At 42.0% G+C, this 21,685-nt stretch overlaps 2 protein-coding genes across 2 annotated transcripts; one reads left to right on the forward strand and one right to left on the reverse strand.

The window, feature by feature from the left end:
* The first annotated feature begins 1,035 nt into the window (after nucleotides 1-1,035).
* On the forward strand, nucleotides 1,036-2,276 carry mRpS6 (mitochondrial ribosomal protein S6). The gene is made up of 4 exons (XM_011156203.3): nucleotides 1,036-1,225; nucleotides 1,405-1,544; nucleotides 1,726-1,887; nucleotides 1,968-2,276. Exons 1-4 carry the CDS (start codon nucleotides 1,181-1,183, stop codon nucleotides 2,068-2,070), a joined length of 450 nt encoding a protein of 149 aa, XP_011154505.1. The 5' UTR covers nucleotides 1,036-1,180; the 3' UTR covers nucleotides 2,071-2,276.
* Nucleotides 2,277-2,477: 201 nt separating this feature from the next.
* Nucleotides 2,478-21,624, reverse strand: Chd64 (transgelin calponin-3). The gene is made up of 4 exons (XM_011156202.3): nucleotides 21,400-21,624; nucleotides 4,940-5,076; nucleotides 4,199-4,403; nucleotides 2,478-3,724 (listed from the first exon to the last, which is right to left on the reverse strand). The coding sequence occupies exons 1-4, from the start codon at nucleotides 21,451-21,453 to the stop codon at nucleotides 3,554-3,556; spliced, it is 567 nt and encodes a 188-aa protein (XP_011154504.1). The 5' UTR covers nucleotides 21,454-21,624; the 3' UTR covers nucleotides 2,478-3,553.
* Nucleotides 21,625-21,685: the final 61 nt, after the last annotated feature.

Here is a 21,685-nt window from a genome sequence, read left to right on the forward strand (position 1 = left end):
GCTTTGAACAGGTACCAAATTAAAGCCCTCTCAAAACCCTACATTTTGGACTACATGGACGACTCTCTACTCCCAGTAGAAGCGTAGATATCGACGGAGGAAGGCTGGATATCAACGGAGAAATGTTGGAAAACTTTAATCTTCGATATCTCCTAGACGGTTAGAGATACAGGCCTGGCTCTGGCACCAAATTAAAGCCCTCTCAAAATCCTACATTTTCGACTACATGGACGACTCTCTACTCCCAGTAGAAGCGGAGACATCGACGGAGGAAGGCTGGATATCAACGGAGAAATGTTGGAAAACTTTAATCTTCGATATCTTCTAAACGATTAGGGATACAGGCCTGGCTGTGGTACCAAAATATAGTTGAAAATGTTTAAGGATATATCCTGAGATTCTATCTGTTGCGTATGACGTGTGTGTGTGTGTGGGAGTGCGTATATGCGCACATAGGTGTCGCACACTTTCATTGCAACACATGCACACGGACACAACTGCGCTAAAAAACGCCTGCCGGAGTATAAATAAATGCTAACGTTACGCTGAAATATTTTGAAAAATTATTTTGGGTACACACATAATATTATCTTATTATCATATATTTATATATCGATATAAATCGTATATAATCGTCATGATATTAATCATATACAATCTCAATTCTTATTTTTTTTGTGCATGTTAACATGTTAATTCATGTTACAAATGCATAACAATGCGCGAGACCGTGCTTGTCAAGTATGTTATTATGGTTTTAGCACGGACATAAACCGCCTGAAATTGGATGTAGCACGGACAGCCACCAGATGCACCCTCGAGACCTAAAAGAGGAAGTAGCATCGTAGTTTCCCTCTCAAAATGAATGCAGATAGCGCCCATTTCCAGTGCGAAAAATCGGTGTCGCCGAAAACGCCGTGTTGGCCGCTCTCAGCTTCCTCTCTGTTGCTACGTACTGGAATTCTACTACTTAACGTTTGGCGGCGCTCGAGATGCTGGTTACATCATGTAAAGGCCAAGTTTTAGTCTATAGTTATGTGGTCAAAGATAGTACGATTTATTCCAAAGATTGGATGTATTTTCATTCTGATTCTAAAAGTACGTTATATTTTTATGTGAACTTTGCAATCAACTGCTTTATATAACCCTTATAATAATAATTCTAAGGAAAAATAGAAAAATGCCGTCATACGAAATGCCACTATTATTGCGTATTATGAAAAAGGTATTTTATTATAAGTACTACGTTATAGGTTATATTTTGCCATAGGCACCATGTCACAATGCTAATTATTATAATTTATCTAATTGACTGTGTAACTCACATACAAGTAACACATAGTTTTGTACATGTAAAATAAGTCTACATTGAATAATTACCAAGAATTTATATATATTTTGTAGCCAGAATTGGTGGCAACTTTAAAAAGAACAAGTGAAACAATATTCAACACAGGTGGTATTATTAGAAAAATTGAGAATTGGGGAGTGACTGAATTACCATACAAAATTTCTATCCATAACCATCTTCATAGTGAAGCAAAGTAAGATTTTATTTATATCATTAATAATATTGATTTTAATATATAGTTAATTAAATGACTAATGTCAAATCAGGAAAGATCTGATAGCTTCTCTTTTTATATTAGTAATTATATTATACACATATATTAAAGTTAAAATATGTTTATATATATATATATGTCTCTTATTTTATATTTTTAGTCATTTTTGTATATGGTTTGATGCACCTCCAAGATTAATAGAACATATTGTAGATGAAGGTAGAAGGGATATTGATATCATTAGAATAAAGGTATATAATCATTTAAAACCACCTAAGACAGAATGTACGTTGCATGAGGAAATGTTACCACCGCCATATAGGTATGGATTTCTAATCTTTCTTCATGACTTATTATATAACTTATAATAATCTAATCAATGTTTTCATCAAATGTAAACAGGCCCAGTGTTCAGAAACTAATGGAAATAGCAGAGAAACAGCATAGAAACAGATATGCATTTAAGTACAATAGTGGGTTGAATTATTATCCTTTTTGCAAATAATTAAATATGGGCTTTCTTCTGTTCAATGTAGTATTAAATCATATTTGTTTCAAAATAGAATATTAAAGAAAATATATTAAAAGTATCAACTGGAGAAACGTTTTGCTATAGTGATAGTATTTGGATTTAGGGTCGAAAACACATTTAGAAAGAATATAACACAACTGTACTCCATATTAACATTTGATATAAAAATCACTTGTTTATGCATTATTTATTAACTCATACCACATTATACATCGTGAAAAATTATATTTCTTCTAACCATCAATATATATTTGTACAAAATACTTAATATAATTATATATATAATTCATTACTTTATCGTAATAGAATAATTATTATCTCACATGCAACATGAATTTGTAAGACAATTTGGTTGCAAAGTGTTCCATCGCAGCAGTTCCTCGGATTCCGATGCATAACCTATTTGTTGCATACAGACTGGCATAATAGCTCCGACATCTAATGCAATCAAGTTATCAAGACTTTCTAATTGTCCACATTATTGATCAATTATCTATGGATTATACAAAGAAATGAGAACGACGTCAGATTAATAATCGGTTACTGCGACAACTTCACATTAATTTTTAGAAACAAATACACGCATGGTCGGAAAATATTAATAACTTAATTATATCGTATATTAAAACTGTCATGCCGATCTGCATACTTTGACTCGCATCAATAGCGCGGCTACATTTGTGAAAGTGCCGGTCGGTTTTCGTTCTTTTGCAGAATAACGTAGTTGAATCATATTATTGATTATCATGTAAACAGGATAGAAATACTTTAAACACAGTAGAGAAGGATATGGTGCGTTGAATGTAGGCATGTGTTGAAATCATTAATGCACATTGTTGTACGACATATACTTTGTAATTTCCAACAAATGTAACAGCGACTATCCAAGCTAAGCAAATTACACATACATACATACGTTGTCTTTGTTCTTTTATAATGTAAGAAGGATGTTTTGAGAACTACGTAATCGCGTCGTAAATCGTACGATTCAAGTACGTACATTATAGTAGTAGTATATATCAGCAACGTCCGAATCATCGCGCGGAGTAAAAGTGACGCAAGGAACCGAGGACGAGAAATTAAATTAAATAGTTCGTACTAGTTATATAACCTAAATATAGTTTTATTTTATTCAAGCCGTTCCTTTCCTCTTTTTAAGTTGTCTATATAACGTCATCTCTATCTGGGAAAGAAAGTTTCGTGCGTGTATCGTTTCGTCTCTTGTTGTGATGAGGATGCCTCCTCTGCGCACCGTTCGTTACGTCTTGGACCTCGATGAACATTTATTATGCGATAAGCTATATAAATATATATATATATATATATATATATATATCTCTCTCTCTCTCTCTCTCTCTCTCTCTCTCTCTCTCTAAAGAAGTAATTGCGTGGACACGGGAACAGAGGACAGATGAGGATAGAGCAATTGGCGGAGAGAATGTGGAGGTGGATGTGTTCACATATGTCTGGTGTTTCCGAAATTGATGCCGCTCTGATTGGCACCCTTATTGCTGCCGTATTGTAGACTTATCACACCCTGGCCGGCCCTCAGTTGTTCCTCCGTGAAGTTGCGTACGTTCTTGTCCGCTTCTTTGGGACCGATACTTGGCTTGCCGAAGTTACCCGCCTGAAAGAGATACAACGCGTTTCTTCCCGTGACTGAGAAAAAATTAAAACGTGCAATGGAGGACCGCACTCTGCAGGACTGATCAGTTTCTAATCATAGAATTAATTTTCATTTCTTCTGCCGGATAAAATTCCTTTGCATCAACCGATATCCTCCAGCGAGAGTGCGCTTGAATTTTTTCGAGATTTTCTAACGTTACTTAGATCGTTACTAAGTATCAAATCATTCGCTGCTATTATCACTAAGTATCAAAGATTAGCTTTGAAATTGCAGCGCAGTGTTGTGAAGTTCTTCACGAACGGACAGCGAGTAGTAAATTTTTGTTGTACATTTAATTTCTCGCAGCTGCATCAAAATAAACGAGGAAAAACGAAAGAAGGAGAAAACAGATCGCAAATCGGCGAAGGATGATCACCGGGTGACATTTCGAGCCACCCGGTATAGCCGCGTTTACACAATGGCATGGCACTGTACCTTTCTTCCGAGAGATTGTAAGCAAATAACAACGGAATTCAGATTCTGCCTCTCCCAGAGGTCCACCGTCTGGAAGGTCTCCTGAGCCGGAACGCCTAATGCTTTCGCAGCCTCTAGGAAGGCGTTTATATTCTCCATGCACTTGAACGCCAACGACGTCTTATTAATCTTCTTCACCGAACCCTCTTTAATGTCGTTCACCAGCCTAATGAAAAGCAAAGAGAGGAAGAGAACGGACGTGATTACGAAGAGAACTTCCACTCAGTTCGATCGAAAGCCCGACAGCCGGTCTTGACGCGTGCGACCGTCGCTTTTCCGACTCTTTAACATTAGGACCACCGACCATTAAGGCTGCATTCACATTATCCGTGTAGGCGTCGGCAAGCAGGACGCCAATCCTCCGTCAAAACCTCCTCCAATGCTTTTGCATTGTAGTATTCACAGTATCCGTCACACAATCACATTTTAAGCATTTCTATTAAAAAAAAAAAGAAATGGCGGAGGCGTGCCTCTGTCTACGTAGTGCGAATTTAGCCTTACACGACCTATTTCTACTCGATCGAAATAACAGATTTTTAAAAGGAGTATATTATGCGAAGGTAAAAGGTTGTTCTTCTTCTATCTTAGTTTTATTCAATGTCCATTGAAAAAAATCAAACGTATCACGTCACATAAATACGAGTAATTTTTTCCGAGGAAATACAAAACCGGTTATTTTGACAGCTTTCTAGCGTTGAATACCTGCAAAGCAGCGTGCCGTCCTTCAGGATTTCGTAGAAGTTGTCCATGTCGCCATTGGTGCTTATGTTCTCGCCGGTGATCGTCTTGATCCACTCCAGACATTCCTGCGCCAGCTCCTCGCTGTACTTACTGTTGATCTGCAACACGGACAAATTTCGCGCTGTGTCATTACTGCGCTGTGCTTTGACGGTTGACCTTTCGAAAAACGAGAGACATGACGGCGACGACGACGACGACGATTGTCGGCCGTGCTTCCGAGTTGTCGGCGGGGCCCGCTTTGGCCGGCGTCGGCTTTGGCGTTATGCGGAGAGCCGGTTATTAATTATGCGATGTGCCAGTGCAGAGTGTACCAAGTAACGCATCCTGTAGGGGCTGCGACATGAGCATTACCGGAGTCACTGACCTAACTCGTTTCAACACCAGTTCGTTGTTCTTCGGGACGCGACGCACGCGGCGTCTTCCTCTTGCCGAATACAAGCGCAGTCTTATTTCAGAGGACGCGAGCGGCTGGAAATTTCGCCTGGCGAGAAAGGGCCGCGTTCTTTTCGCGGCACTGCGACACAGACCGATCATCATTACGTTGTTATATCATTTGCAGTGTTAAAAGCTCTGCAAAGGGGAGAGTTGGCGAGAGGAAATCAGGAGCAGCGTCGATGCAATTCCTCAGGTAACCTGAGTTTGTTATGATGTCAAAATCGTTCCTTCACGCGTGTATATTCATATAAAGGAATTCGTTTTTGTGTATTTGTAATCGACGATGTCAGTGTATAGTCAACACACGTTTGACTGTCCGCCGAAGAATGAGGGAGGACGACGGACCAACCGCTGTGCGCTTCTATTCTGGCAAACGGTTACCTGCTTATACGCATGATCGCCTAAAAAGGAGAGGTTTCCAAGGATGGTCCGTCGGCATTTATCTTTCTGCAGCATGCATATTCCGTTAGATATACGGTGCCTCGGATCGTGTTGCGCTCCGAGGGAAGCGACGATATAGACGGTGCTCCATGTATATCGAATCGCGCACGTTTACGAATTTTCGATTTTGATCGATTTCCACGAAGGATCTCAGTCCATTTTTTTAAATTTGTTTATTTCGATCATCAAACGTCATCTTAAAATTTTGTCGGAATCTAGCCGTACAATATTGAACGAAAAGTAAGTAAGTTGTACCGACATCGCATCGTTCACGTCTACGAATTCTCGACCTTTGAAAGATCTTATCCTATTTTTTCTTTTTTCTAAATTTCTATATATCTCGATCGTCAAAGAGATAGATCGTCTTAAATTTTTATACAAATTTACTTTTACGATTAAACAAAATGTAAGATCTGTTCATGTCTCCGAAGTTTCTTGACTCTCGAAGAATTTTCGATTTCTATTGCTCATTAATTAGAAGCATATCGAGAGTGTTTCGGCCACGAAGAGACTGACAAGTCAAACAGAGTGGGGAACTTATGAAAAAAAAATGGCATGAGGTGCGAGACTCCGTCGCGCGAGTATCGCGTACGCCTTTAATTATAATAATATACTGTGTTCGACCTGGCATCTGGCATCCACGCGAAAATGTTTTTACAGAGGATGCAGCTTCGGATTCTCAGTGCGTCATTGTAAAGCAATTCCGATATGCCAGCTTGAAACTATTTCCGTACCGTGTTTCCTCTGAAAACACTATCGCCCCATAAAGAGCGCGAATGATAGCGCCGGCCTAGTGTACAGATGTATCGCATACGCGCAAAGAACACACGCTTTCGGGCGTTTTCCCAACGGGGATTATTACCTGAATTACTGGAATTGTGTAACATCAATTTCTCGCGCAAACAGCAGTGTTTTTCGACCAAGTCGACTGGTCGCGGCCGAGCTTTCATGTACCGAGAAGGAACTCGGAATTTTAACCTTATCTTCCGCCTGAACTGTTTAATAATCTATAATATATATATATATATTCTGAATGGTTATTTGCCGCTCGTACATTTAAGAGGACCTTTCGGCAAAGTTGTTAAAGGAGATCGATATAATATTGTATGTAATATTGAGGTCGAAAGTAAGATCAAAATTTCAACTCAACAATGAGAAAAATGTATAACCCAGGAAGTAAGTTGCTAACGCCACTATAGCTTTACTGATGCTAACTTCGCGTGTCTTGTTACTATCACTTCTTTCCTAGAGCAATCAAACAATACGATTAAACGCAATTATAATTTGCAGTGAGATAAACACCATGAATACCGCGACAATCACCGGTAGCCGGTGACTGTGACGCTACCGCGTCTCATAAAGTGTCACATAAAGTGTGTAACAACTAATTGCATTTGGAGAGTCGATCGCACTGAGAGAAGAAATTTTGCGGTTTCGCGATAGACGAAAGTATTAGGTTATTAAGTATGAAATCGAATATTTCATACTTAATAACTTAATACTTTCGTCTATCGCGAAACCGCAAAATTTCTTCTCTCAGCGTCTTTGCGAATTTGCGCACGTATTTCATCGTTTGTCGTTTTACAATGCTGTATATCGCTGAACGCTATGCGGACTGTGCCGCCGCCCCGTATCGAATGCTGTGTACACAAATCACGAAGTCGACGCAGTGGACAATGTCGTGACACGAATCTCGCGCGAGTTATTCTCATGCTCACAGTATTCACTTTCACTCGGGACGCCACCCGGACCGCCGCGAATTAATCTGTATCCAGCATGCTCGCTGAAAACTTCCTTATAGGTATGCATTAAGCCATTTGGCGATCTCAGCAGTTTCGCTGACAGCGCGAGTGGAGAACCGAATAAGGACACCGTGAAATACGTTGAATATTGCTATCGTACGTCACAGTGTGAACGGTGTGAACGGTGTGAACGGCGAACGATATATCTTCGGCTTAATGAGAATTTCTCTCGACTCCGTCCTAAACTTTATCGTGCGAGCCAAAAAATTATTTGGCAGCGGTGCAGCCGTCGCGCGTAATTTATCACATTCGCGCGTGTCCGTGTGTGTATGTATGTATGTGTGTGTGTGTGTGTGTGTGTGTGTATTGTGATTGAAATCTATGAATGAAATCTATGAATGAAATCTCATATCCGTCACCAAATATTAGCGATTTATTTATTAGATTGTGTCGGACTGTAATATAATACAAGTAAATTAGACAAGAACAAGTTGCACCGATAAAAAGGGTTAAAATTGTAGTTATTTTCGGCGCAAATATTACAAGAAATTAGAGATGTGCGAATCAAGAATTTTTATGTCGAATCGAATCGAATCATTAAAAAATTTAACATGACTATTAAATATGCAAATAATGATGAAAGATATTAATATGAAAGGGAATATTGATATTGTAATATCATCTTAAAGTAAAATGTAATTAAAGTAAAATGTATATTTAAATATTAAAAGTAATTTATAATTAAGTTATTAATTATAAGTTAAGTTAATTACAAGTTAATGGTTCAAACATACAGGCCCAGATGGCCCGTTTTGTAGCTGATGCGCGCAAACGATAATGTATTTGATTCCTATTCGTATTATTCGGATTCGAATCATAGGGATTCGGATTCGAATTCGAATAGTTCGCACATCTCTACAAGAAATGTAAATATCTCGCAGCAAAAAGCTGAGTATTTTTGCGAGTCGCGTATTGATTGTGAAAACTATTGGAAAACGGAAAAATTTCGCTCGGAAATTTCACACAGAACACAGAACATACGCGAGTCGGTAACTGTCTATACGGTCGTTCATTTTTCGCATAGCTGCGCATTCCACGACGATATCGGGGCGCTTTCTTTTAAAGAACACGAGCGCGACACCCTGCGGCCAACGTCGCAATCTGGAACGCGCGATTGCTTCTATATTTAGGCATTAAGTAAGCGCACGATAATTTCATTAACGTGGAAAGAGTGACAGGCGAGGCGTTTTCGCGTACGCGCGAAAGGCGCGTGACACTTTGGAACGCGCGTTTTTTCGTACACGAAGCCGACACCGCGCGATAACGTGATATAAATTTTGCCTCCCTCCTCGCGATGACGATTGCTCGACCTTAAATCTAGCTGGCAATAAAATATTCCGTCACAACCGGGAATGTTTCACGGATTGTTCATGGGGCGATATTAATGACAGAATGAATCGTCTCAAACGAGAAAAATTGTTTAAGAAATAAAACGAGACGCGCGCGCACGCGCGTGTGTATAATTTCAAATATTTCTTCGATAAGTAAATATCGATTAACGCGGTGATTTCCGACAACGTTATTTTCATATTATCGAACGGTATTTTTAATATTACGATAAGAACGAGTGTAACTGGCGATAAAATTGGAATCCGACACGTGGAAAAGTGAAATTCTCTCAGAAACTCGTATATCGACATTTCTCTGTTCGTATGATATCATCGGATAACTGTCTATCTTATCAATATGAAGAACGACGTCGGAATCACCGATGTTGCAATTGAACATAGCGCACATTGTGACGAATCATCATTCACACGAATTCAAAAAGAGGCAGGAATCCTTTAAAATTTAATTTACTAGCAATTGTGTAACACGACACACACAACACATACAACGCGTGCATTGCCGCGTTCAATTTCCCGGTTCTCTCAATTCGCAGGTGCTGATTGATTCGACCGTCTTGCGATACGTCGGAGGAGAAAAGAGTCTCGTGTTTTGTTTTTTGTCAAGGTCGTGCGTCGTGATTGTATTATCGACAACAAAGAACCGAAGACTTTCGAAAGCAGAGGGGCGTCCGCGCAGAAGTTTCTCCGGCGGACGATCTAATCTGTGACGCGGCTAATTCTTATCTCGTATAAGAGAAGGTGTTGTACAAATAATTCGATTCAACAACGCGATCGCGGGCGACGGTTATCGCGTATCATCAGATTTCACAGGAAAAGAACGTGAATCCCGCGGCCCTGCAGAGGGTTTAGGACGACGCGGGAAGAAACGCGGAGAAATGCTGCGACACACGAAGTTGCGCGAATACCTCGACGTAGCATACGATTTTGAACTTGGGGTCCCCTTGACAGGCCCCTAAAGTATGAGGGGGTAACACACGAGTGGAGGGCCGCATTGTGTTCGAAATTATGCGAGGGGGTTACGTTCGCCGTGCGAGTCGCATAATACTCGTGTAGATCGCGCCGCGCAAAATTTATCGCAAAATTTATCTGCATTCCGCAGGAGATTTGCGTTCAAACGCGCGATTAATGATTATTAACGCGCCGAGCGGCTCAAGACCGTTCTTTTGTATTTCTATCTCCAACTTAACGAATTTTCGACCGGTCGGTCGAGAAGTCAGTTTTCCCGACCTTTTGTCGAAAAAAGACGTCTCTTCGTCGACGTCGCGTCGTCACTTCGATATTTTCAGGTTTTATCTGCCGACTGGGCTTACTGCGGATTTACGGTCTTCGCTGGAAAGATGCCCCATGGCAATTTAGTAGGAAAAATTACACGGTACGTGGAATTGCGTGGACGACAACATGGCGATTTCGATTAGTGCGAATCGCGAAAGTATTTATCAAGAGCGCTGCGCGATCGCGGAAAACGGGAGCGGTGCGTTGTCTCTGACTTGCTAGGCTAGATAATTCTCATCTGTTGTGAGTGATCCTACGTGTGACTGAAGTATGCCGCGTGAATTATTAGATTCCACAAATTGGTCGTTCCGTTTCCTCACGTTTCACTGTTTACAATTTTCGCGAACGATCTCGAGCGATCTCGAATATTCAAGAGCTTACGATTCAAGCTGATACGATATTTGTTTGAATTGATTGAAAAAAATTGCGAATGTGTTTTTTTGTGAAATTTACTTACTTTGATCAATTCGTAAAATTTATTTTCACGTTAAACATGTATCTTGTGGTTTTTATTCTGTCATATGTTGTACGACACACGATTGTCTTTTGATTTACGGTTACTGTAAAGTTCGCGCAGTTCTTGCGGAGTAAACCGGGAAGAGACGCTGAGGATGCTCTTGCGGAAATTAATACGTCTGTCTGGCTGCTCGGAGAGTTGCGCCATAGAACTGACCCAATCGTGTTAAAAGTGCGAAGGGAGCAAGTTCGTAATTAAAGAATTACCATAGCATTTTAGCACGCGCGCCCTTGCGCGCGGCGACATTGACGCTCGTGTAACGACACGTTCACACGTTCACGGTCGCGAGAACTAGGTCAGAGGCCTGCTGCCATCGTCAATGAAGCTCAAGCCAGATTGAACGAATTGCTCGACCGTGTCGCGACGAGCAAAGTCGTTTTGTTTATTGATTAGGGTTGTCGTAATCTCACCAGATGCTCGCGACCACTGAACAGTTTAACGTCGGAGTTTCAGCATCGACCAAAACAACACATCCTTTCTCTCTCTCTCTCTCTCTCTCTCTCTCTCTCTCTCTCTCTCTCTCTCTCTCTCTCTCTCTCTCTCTCTCTCTCTCTCTCTCTCTGTCTCTCTGTCTCTCTGTCTCTCTTTTGACAGCGTTAGAAATCATTTAAAAATATAATATAGAAATTAAAGAATTAATAATTTAATTACAATGTCATAAGAGTTACAATGTCATATTATTGTTTGATTGCATTATAATTTGGATATTAATACGCTATATAATAAACATAAAAAATATGTAAATATAAGCTAAATAAGTTCATTGTTATAAGTTTATGATCTCTCTGTTGCATCTTACTTAGTGAAAATATTTTTTATTCCACATTAATATAATTCAAGCGCTGATAATAATAAAAGGATAGCTATAGTGATATATAGCCAAAGTAGCACATAATTGTTTATTATACAAGGTATATCGCGGTGGAAATTTATGTTTCCTCGAATGCAGTGCGTGGAGCACTCTCACGTCTCGATTCACTCGGATCCTTCGAGAATGCTAATAGACTCGCGCGACGGCTGGTCTTCATGTTAACACAACGTGCTTCGAGTCGAGGGTCATAGTGGAGAATCTGCTCCCTAAAGGAAGTTCGCGATCGTGCTTAACGCTTGCCTTAAAAGGTGCACGCTCGTTACGAGCGATCGAACTTCTTGCGCGAACACACATACGCGTTACTGGCAAAATCGTTGACCCACTTTGTGAGGCCGATCAATTGCATAATCCTTACGCGGCTTATCCGCACATACACGTTTCTTAAACGCGCGTTGCCAGCGAAGGTTGCCCGGTTGCTCTTGGCCGTATAAGGACCTCTAAACGAGAAGAGAGCGGTCACGTTGGGAGAGCGTACATGCGGCATGTCGAAACGTGCTAAAACCAAAAGCACTGTCTACTTCTGCAAATCTTCAATTTATCACTACAAAAAACAACGACGCATATTCTCCTCTTTAATTTCTTTTATAGAAAGAACTACGTACATTTATATATATATATATATATATATAATCTTTTCTAAGGTTTCTACTTCAACATCTTTCTTTTCTTCTTTCCGTTTTTATCTTCTGACTATCTTGAGTTTTCATGCAAATCAAAATATGACCAGTCGATTAAACCCCGCCAATGAATCAAGACCGTTAAATTACGGCCCGTAGTCTGTTCAGTAATACGTTAAATCATCCTAACTCGCGTGTAGTCTTACGTCTCGATGTAATAAAAAGGCACCGGAGTATCTCGTTGAGCGCGAGGTGATCATCATTAGCTAACTATCCCGTTGAACCTGTAAACCGTTTCGGATTCTACAAGTTGTAGCGCGCGCCTTCTAACAGCAGGGTTATCTCCCGTGGGATCATCGATCTCCCGTGAACTTTTCCGTTAAAATTATTCATAATTGTTCATCGCGCGCACTTGTGAATATACTTCGCACGCGTCGCTGCTTTCAAACGACGCGCAAGCGAAGCCGACGAATGTGAATTTATACACTCACCGTTCCGTTCTTGAATCAGTTCTCGCCCGCATTGAAAGCTGCTCCAAAACAAGATGACGCCCGCATAAGTCACTAGAGGCATCGTTTCGAGGATCTCGCCGGCACACAGAGCGTCAACAACGCATTCGTCCGAGCGGGGGGATACGTTTAATTTCTAATAGACAGACGCGATGTTATCAGCCGGCAGACACAGTCTAGCTCACTCGTGGTCAATAATTCGCGTAATTCAATGCCGCGTTATTACGATTCGGTGGCGAAGTCATGCGAGCCGACTCGATTACCCAACCGTCGACCGCCGTTATTGACTCTCGTTCGCGCTCGTGTATGCGTGTACATAAGTTTCCATACAGCCCGGCCATTTAAGAACTCGAATACATATTGGGATATTCATCACGCGCGGAATAACGTCATCTTTAAATTCGCGCCAGCCGCGGATGAGTACGGATGAGACGGGATCTGGATGAGGTTTCGCGCGTTCGACAAGAAGTTGCATGCGTCTCGTCGCGTGAATGAGTAATAAGAAGCATCAGCGAACGTCACGCGAAATTGCGAAGGCACAGCGAGCGCGCACGTGCGCGCATATACGTCTTGCGTCGTTTCTTCAACAGGTCCTTGTTCCAAACGTTTAATACATATATCGGGTTGTCTAACGTAGAAATATAATACCAATGTCGGGACATGCATCTAACTCTAGGCGTTCTTATTTTTTATTTCGGCCTCTAAATACGAATATTTAAATTTTCCGCATAATACATACATATGTACGTGTATTATATACACATGTATTCTACGTTGAAAATGTAAACATTCGAATTTAAAAGTCAGGACAATAAGAAAATGTACAGAATCAGGTACGGATCTCGAGATATTATTACTTTTATTTTGATAAGTAGTTTTGAACTTTTTAAATTATTAAAACAAAAGATTGTATTGTGAACAGTTAGCGGATAAACTCCGTCGGGACCGCGGAATATTGGATATTAGAACCGTTAGATTAACGAGAACGAGTTAAACGAGGAATATAAACAGATCTCAGCCGAATAAACAGTTTGGTGACCGAAACTGTTATTCTGACTGTTAGCTATTATTCGTGAATCTTTGATCAGCATATATTTGACAACATATCATCAATAATCATGTTTCGAATAATACGACAGCTCGTTGGCTTCACCCGCTGGCACATCAGCATCGACGTGGACCAATAAGAGCTTTCAGGACGATTCGAAACGAAGATTTAAAAGCAGCGACGAGGAAAAGGAGACACACTATTCGCTTTACGCTCTTCTCGCTTTATACTCTTCGCTCGTTACGCTCTTTGCTTACGGCTTTAGTTCGCTTACGCTTTTGCTTTTGTCACGATTATTGTACGAGAATAAACACTGTTATCTGTTATCATTAAATTGCTTCGAATCGTGTCACTTTTCTACCGTGTGGTCATCCTTGTCTGCATTTCTTTTCAATCATCGCGGCAGCTTTTGTTTTCGGCGGCTTTTTCGGCTATCTCTCTTTTTTTTCGCTTACGGCTTACTTACAGTATCTAATTTATTCATTCTTTTGTGAAGGAAACCAAATATTTATACATCGTTTCAATTTTATAGATCAACGTATGCGCCATTTTGATTTATAATCTTATCCTTCGTATATATTGTCTCATAAAATTGTAACGGGATTAACATACAATCTGTTCTGTTAAAATTTTGTTAAAAATCCAAAATTACCTATTACACAGGCTAACTAAATTTATATTCATTTGTTTATTCTAAAAATTGCCAATCTTATTCTTTCCAAAAATAGACTATAATATGGTATATTATCGATTTGGTCGGCCGGTCGATCGAGAATTTTTAGTGCAAGATATTGACGAGACACAGAAAAGAAATTTTCGCTCTATATTTCCAATCGTTTCTCCCGCAGGCTTCGCTTTTGCACGCTCCGCCGGTTCCGTCTCGACCGTGCGACTGACTTTTCGCCGGAGTCATGGGAAGCCATAGCCGCTAATTGAGAAGAATGCAAGGTCACAAAGGGGGGTTCCTGTCGAGGTTACAGCGAGGTCTTCAGAACTCGGTCATCTCCTGCGCTCTCGATAGTTTGTTCACGTCTCTATCCCAGCCGAAGATATTACGTAGTCACATTATTCATAATTGCCAAGCGAGAGAGTCACGTCAAAGGAAAAGAAAAGAAAAGAAAAGAAAAGGATCTTTGAACGGATCGTCAATAAGCGCCCCAAGGATATCCGGTTGGCTTGTGCATTGGCTTTTTTTGCATTCGATAACTCAATATAACAAACCGCCCGGAGAAACGCGTTGTGTGTGTGTGTGTGTGTCGATTACGTGGCTCGGGACACTCAATTTTTCTGCCTTTGTACCTGCCGTCTATCTGCATTTCTATGAGAACGAAACTCCTATCGAGATAAAAGCCGTGTTTCGACTATCGAAGAACACCGTTCTTTCCTCGCTCGTCTCAATCTCTGACGGAGATACGCTGAATAATCAATATCTCGGGAATGACTTTGCGTAGCATCAGCTCCTCGTGAAATTTGTACTTCGCGACCGAACTGAGCAAAGTCATCGTCGCGCACGGGTGTGGCCGACAACTAATCCGCTCGAAAGCGGAGAATGTTTACTCAAGTAATCGAGCACACGCGTGCGCGGAATACCGATAATTAATAAGCTGCCTATGCGCGCTCGTCGGCCGGCGTCGGTGTATGACATAAGGAGGAAGTTATGTCGAAATGAGTCACAATGTGGAGAAAGTTTTCGGGCGAGACAGCGAGCCGGCTATCTGCGTTTCTCTGACGTACCGATCCGAGACGAGTTTGCCTTGCAATTATTAAGCGCTTCCCGTAGCGCAGCGACTGCTCATGTCGCAAGTAGCGATGTGCAATTTGTGAAATTGCGGCGCGATGCGATCTTTCTTAAGAATCGCAATCAGTACAGTATAGTATCGCGTCGTGATTTTGTACCGTAAACTCGATCTTGAAACGCGCGCGGTCGCGCGCTCGACCTTTAATCGCGTATGCGTAACTTTAAATTAGATGCAACTTTTCACGTTCGCAAGTGCAACTTCGAATCGCGAGTAGTTTTGCGGCGAAAATTCAATTGCGTATCGCATTGCGATTCAAGAGCAGAGAATCGCGGTTGCGCCTGCGCTACATATCGTAAAATCGCACATCTCTGGTCGCAAGCGAAACCAAGTGTCGACGAAGCGAGTATAGATATCATCGTCCTGAGATTTAGCGGTAACGAGTCTCGAGCCTCGTCGCAATCGCGAAGAGTAACACGACGCGCCAAGTGTCGTCGCGCAAGAAGCCGTGAATAAACAATTCGAGACGTCGCGAACTGCATGTTCCACTCGCCGGAGCGATAATAGACAGCGATTTGCGCGCAGGACTCTCGATAGCCGCCGTTTGCCTGCACGAGCTCGTATGTATTCGCGACTGCCGCGAGATGTCAATTATAATGTTTTTCGCCACGCGTGTCGAGCGATGTCGGATTAAGGGAGCAAGCGAAGCGGAAAGAAATACCACGCGCGGACTCTCTGACACGTGTTAATGCGTTCTCGAACGCGCGACTCCGGCGCGATAATGCCTCTATCGCGGCCGTAATGTCTCACGTAAACGATAGGCCAAGCCGCGTTTGATTACGGGGAGTTCCGCGAATAAATGTGTATCTTGCGATTTGCGCGACAGGATTGAGAACGTCGCGTGCCTTTCGACTGCTCGAGCCGCAGCTCGATCGAGGATGCATTTGGAGGACGAGTTACGGATAGGAGAAGCTCTTAGCGCGACCGAAGACCGACGATCATAAGTATGCACGGTGCATTTTCCGTTGGGCATTATATATTTATTAGCCTCTCGACGAGTTTACTACACAGTCTCTCTCGCGAGACGCTCTGTGTAAACAGCGACGGTAAACAGAGAGCGCCGCAGCCTCCATGTATTATTCTGTCGTCCATAAATTCGGAGTTATTTTCTTAAAATAAACACCGAGAGACAGGCGCGAGATATGGAGGAGATATCCTGCTGAATCCTATCATAAACGTTCTTAAGTTCTGTCATAAAAAAATCTCGCAAAGATACGCAAACCGCTGGTGAATTAATTTCTAGTCCGCTTGATTGCTCGCTGACTAAGCAATGATTAATCGCTGAATTACTTAGTCGCTACCCGCGAACTCTCTTTGGGATAATTATATGGACTTAACGCGATAATAACGTTGCTGAAATAAAAAGACCACAACGGGTCGAACGAGTCTGTTTGTCGCACGCGCCAGAAGACGCGTAAGAATCGTCGCCGAGAGAGGTACAGGCGCGAAGATTCTTATTCTCCACTATCGCTCTCAGAACGGAAACCACTTTACGCTACTTCCGGCCGTTAATACAGATATCCTCTTCGGGGATGAAGCATCTTTATTTTTAGAATACGGACATAATACCACACATTCATCGTATGGGCACGGTATTCGCAGAAGACCGCGAGAGGATCCATCCACCATCGGTAAATCGCCGTGAAATCATATTTCGAGGAAGATTACAATAGCATTAAATAATAATATTGTACACGAAGTAAGGAGGACATGTGAAGACATATCCTCATTGATTATCAGATGGAGGTCACGTCTGAGGAGTGTAAAGACAATGTTGTCTTGAAACAAGAAAAGAATTGTACATTAAACGGAAACGAGTCATCTGTATTATCCATTGTGTGTTTTTGTCAATATTTTTACCGTGCAATACTGCACGATATATGAGATCGTGCACGTTTGCGTCTCCGGTGTAAAGACGCGGTGTGTAGTGCGAGTGTTTGCTTCACTCGAGTGAGTGATAAGTCGTATTACTTATGATATTCCAGCAGCCTGCCAACAGAGCGGTTGTGTCATGCCCGCGATAATACTCGTTCTCGTATTAATGAATGGAAATCACAATTTGACTTATTTTTAAGAGAAATTGGTTTTCCCATTAGAGATATCTCGTAAAGCCTGTAATATTATCGCCCGGCGTCAAGCGCCATGTGTTGAACGTTACACACGTTTATTCTTACGTTGGCTTGTACAAACAGACGGGGACGTCGAACTGGAAAAACTAGTAATTATAGGAGCTTGGTCACGGCTCGTGGTTTTCAATTTACCGCTGATAGCGGTAATTACGTGTTCCGCGCTACCTTGAAATCATACAGCTCGAACTAGTGGTGTCGTATATTCACCGGCGATCGTAACGATGAATATACTGATAGTCAGTATTCGCGCCTTGCGTCTTTCGTGATATTTTTTTTTCTGATTCTAAGTAGGCTAATAAGTATCAATGGCGTCACATTTGTTCAACACGTTTATACCGACAAAAATTTTTATTGGAATTAGCCCCGTTTTGTACTTTATCTAAGATATATTTTATCATGCGCGGTATTGTGTGTGTATTAATAAAATTCGTTTTCACAGCTTTTATTAGTAAACTTTTATCTAAAACAAGAAATTAGAATTTTATTTAGAATAAAGCTTTAAATTTTGTTTTGAATAAAATTTTTCTAAAAAACTTTTATTCTAAATGAAATTCGAAATTTGTATTCTAATAATAAATAATAATTCTAATAATATTAGATATAATAAAGATAGATATAATAAAGTATTCTAATAATAAATAATAAAATTTATATTCTAATAATAAATAATCTAATAATAAATAATTTATTAATAATAATCTCTAATAAATAAAATTTCATCCCAAATAAAATTCCGGAAAAAAAGTGTCCAATCGAACGGACACGCAAATGTCGAGCGAGATCAAATTTGCCTCCTCATTATGAGGCTTTCATGTCCGTGGTTCTCAATATGCAACACAGCCACAGTTAATCTTACACACGCACACAACGCGACGCTCTAAGACAAATGATTTCGTACCGGTGAAGCATAATGAGCCAGCTCGAACTGCATTCCGCAGACGATAAGCATATCTTGGTTCGTAATGAGTGCGAGCTCTTCCACAAACCTCGCGGCGAGCGCGTTCTGCAGCAATGGCAATTCACGAAATATTTTTCCCGCTTCAGCAATTTCTACTCTACTCAAATGCCGGACGATTTCGATCGTATTTCGCAATTCAAACACCGACATCATCGTTTTCGACGTACACAGACGTAACAAGAAAATTAACGATTTCTGTAAAATATATTTATTTCAACCCCTCCCTCCCGCTCCTTCCTCTGTGAATGCGTGACCGCCCGGCAAGGGTCGAATAAGTTTCGCATTCCGCAATGTTGCGCGAAGCAATTACATAAGCAATAGCGTAAAATCAGCATACGCATTTTCTGCAACGCCTCTCTCGGAGGGTTCAACAAGTCTGAGCGTTGGTCACGCTGGCGTGCTCGCGAAGAGAGACCCGAGAGTTCCATCGGTTCTCGTTGCAGGATAGCACAATTTCGAGCGCCGCCATCGCGGCGAAGAAACGTTCCAGAAGATATATCGGGGAGGTGAAGAGCGCGAACACAGCCGAAGAAGTGTACCATGGCCAGCGGGTTCCGCGAGGGACGCTCCCTTCTTCGGCAACTGGATCTCATTTTAATTCCCCTCGAAGGAAACGATCGCCTAGCAGCTGTTGCCGCTTACGGAACCAAACGAGCGAATCGCCCGGACCAAGGATCCCGTAATCCTCGGGATACCTGAGGTGAGGAAAGGAAACTGACGCGCCTTGCCCAGGTGTTGCCGAGAAACTTCTTTTCCAACCAGATCGTGTACGAATCTCACTTAATGATAAATATTATATAGACACGCCAGGGATTGGCTAGCTCCTTCGCGAGATGCGTAGAGAATGTTTCAGAGAGCGAGAGAGAGAGAGAGAGAGAGAGAGAGAGAGAGAGAGAGAGAGAGAGAGAAAGAGAGAGAGAGAGGGGGGAAGGAGGGAGGGAGGGAGAGAGAGCATGGAATTTTAACAAACTGAATGATAAAGTCCGATTGTTCTTAACGGGGAAACATCGGAGCATCGAATGCACGTCAAACGGGCGTTGCTTTCAAATAAAACGAAAGAAATTTTTGCCGCGTCCCATTTCTCTTATCTCTGATCTTGATTACATTTGTGCGAGGCGCTTGTTTATCGCGAGATCGCACGCGATTACTTATCGTGATTATCTACACGTCGGTTCACAGTCTGTAATTTCGACCTTTAGACACGGCGCGAGCGAATTCAATTTCGCCGGTTCGTTTATTATAATTCCAGAATGTCGAATAATTAACGGTACTTTTTCTCCGCGTTCGCGTACGCGCATAAGGTGGAATGTGCATGGCCAATCAATAATCTCACCCGAAAAGTCCGTGTTCCCTGTGTTTAACGGATTAAAATGATAATGATGTTTTTGCGAAAGTGGTTGCGACGCTTCGGACATATTTACGACATTTAGCGCGCGCGCGTGCACTGTCGTCTACGGATAAATTTTTATAAAAAAAAAAAAAATTAGAAAAAGTAACATCCGTCACAAGAACTTGCAGTGCGCTCTTGGATCGTCCAACAAGAATTGTTGGAAATGCGAGATAAACACAATACGCGACAATTGTGTAAAATCCTAAATGTTTTATAGATGTCTCAGTCTCTCGTTTTGTTTCGGATCGCGCTGGTTTCCTCTCGTGATTGTATGTTTATCGGTACATGACTGATATAAACACGAAGCAGCGAGGATACAGCGAGTAGCGGCGATGGGGCTTCGATATTTACCGTGGGCTTTACTTGCTCGTTACGTTGCGCAATACGCGAAACTGTTGTGTCATTTCTTTTACTGTGACTATTTTACAATAACATTGTATCGGTTGAGATTGGAGCGATTACTGTGTCACTTCGTTGCTTTCGAGCCACTGAAGCGACGATAGTCGCAACAATGCGGATTATCGATACATTTAATTGACTTCAATTTAACAAGACAAGACTTATTGCATTACAATCGCGATCGATGCGAAGACGAGTTTGCGAAGATGAGCCACAATTCCGCGCGGTCTCTCCGTCCTGCCGAAGGTCCTGCCGCGCGCTCAATTGATCCTGGATCCTCCACTCGAAGGTCCAGCTTAGATCAAAATAATTGTATCACTCGGTGACGCACCGCGATACTTCTCAACAATGCGATCGACGCTCGTCGATTATCAGTCTCATGATCTTTATCAAAGTCACTTTTTAATCGTTTCATAATTAAAAGATTGGCCTTGTGCGTTTGGAGATGCATCAGTCCGATTAATCCAACCCTTGATTTTCTAATAATATATAATAATAACCATCCATGTCAACTTGATGATTTCTGATCAAGAACGCAGCTGTATCATCTTGAACGATTTGACAACGACAATTAGCGCGTCGCACAACCGAGAAATATTCTAACGTCATATTCACCCCGGTTGACCTTGTTACCCCGGCTGGGTAGCATCAGACAACCACCTCGCTCATGAATTCGTCCGACGACCTGGGTCGCGGCTGCGCGAAAATGCACCCTTAGTAGGTCGAGTCCACGTATCCTGCGACCGGGGGGTGGCGCTGTTGACTAGGTCAGGGTGGCAGGAGTGCCACGAGCTCGCGCGCGCGCTAGAGAGAGAGAGAGAGAGAGAGAGAAAGAGAACGAAGGAAAAGAGCGGTTGACCGAGTGTCGAGAGCGCGATCATCTCTCACCTTTCTCTGCGCCTCGGCGGCAAATCCGGACTTGGCGGCTCTGTTGCAGGCCATTGTCTCCTCGCTTCCTGCTGCGTTGCACACGGTGACACGGAGGCGCGCGTTCGAACGGCGGCGAGAATCCGCGGGTCTCTCGAGCAGCAAGCCGTAACAAGACGAAACTTACACTTCGACGGACACGACTCTACTGGAAGGGAGCCGCCGCGACCAGACGGCGACAACACGCTCCGTCGAGTTGCCGCGACGCGCTCATTGGCCGCACATGAGTATCGAGCTTTCGTCCGGT

The sequence above is a fragment of the Harpegnathos saltator genome, unplaced genomic scaffold, assembly GCF_003227715.2.
Source record: "Harpegnathos saltator strain DR-91 unplaced genomic scaffold, Hsal_v8.6 scaffold208, whole genome shotgun sequence".
Lineage (NCBI taxonomy): Eukaryota > Metazoa > Arthropoda > Insecta > Hymenoptera > Formicidae > Harpegnathos > Harpegnathos saltator.

Excerpts from the sequence above, each read along its gene's own strand:
- mRpS6 (XM_011156203.3), top strand. The coding sequence starts at position 1,181 with ATGCCGTCATACGAAATGCCACTATTATTGCGTATTATGAAAAAG. Across the intron at positions 1,545-1,725 it reads CATCTTCATAGTGAAGCAAA|TCATTTTTGTATATGGTTTG; the intron begins GTAAGATTTTAT and ends TTATATTTTTAG. Across the intron at positions 1,888-1,967 it reads ATGTTACCACCGCCATATAG|GCCCAGTGTTCAGAAACTAA; the intron begins GTATGGATTTCT and ends AAATGTAAACAG.
- Chd64 (XM_011156202.3), bottom strand. The coding sequence starts at position 21,453 with ATGGCCTGCAACAGAGCCGCCAAGTCCGGATTTGCCGCCGAGGCGCAG. Across the intron at positions 5,077-21,399 it reads CCGCCGAGGCGCAGAGAAAG|ATCAACAGTAAGTACAGCGA; the intron begins GTGAGAGATGAT and ends TCCGTGTTGCAG. Across the intron at positions 3,725-4,198 it reads TACAATCTCTCGGAAGAAAG|GCGGGTAACTTCGGCAAGCC; the intron begins GTACAGTGCCAT and ends TATCTCTTTCAG.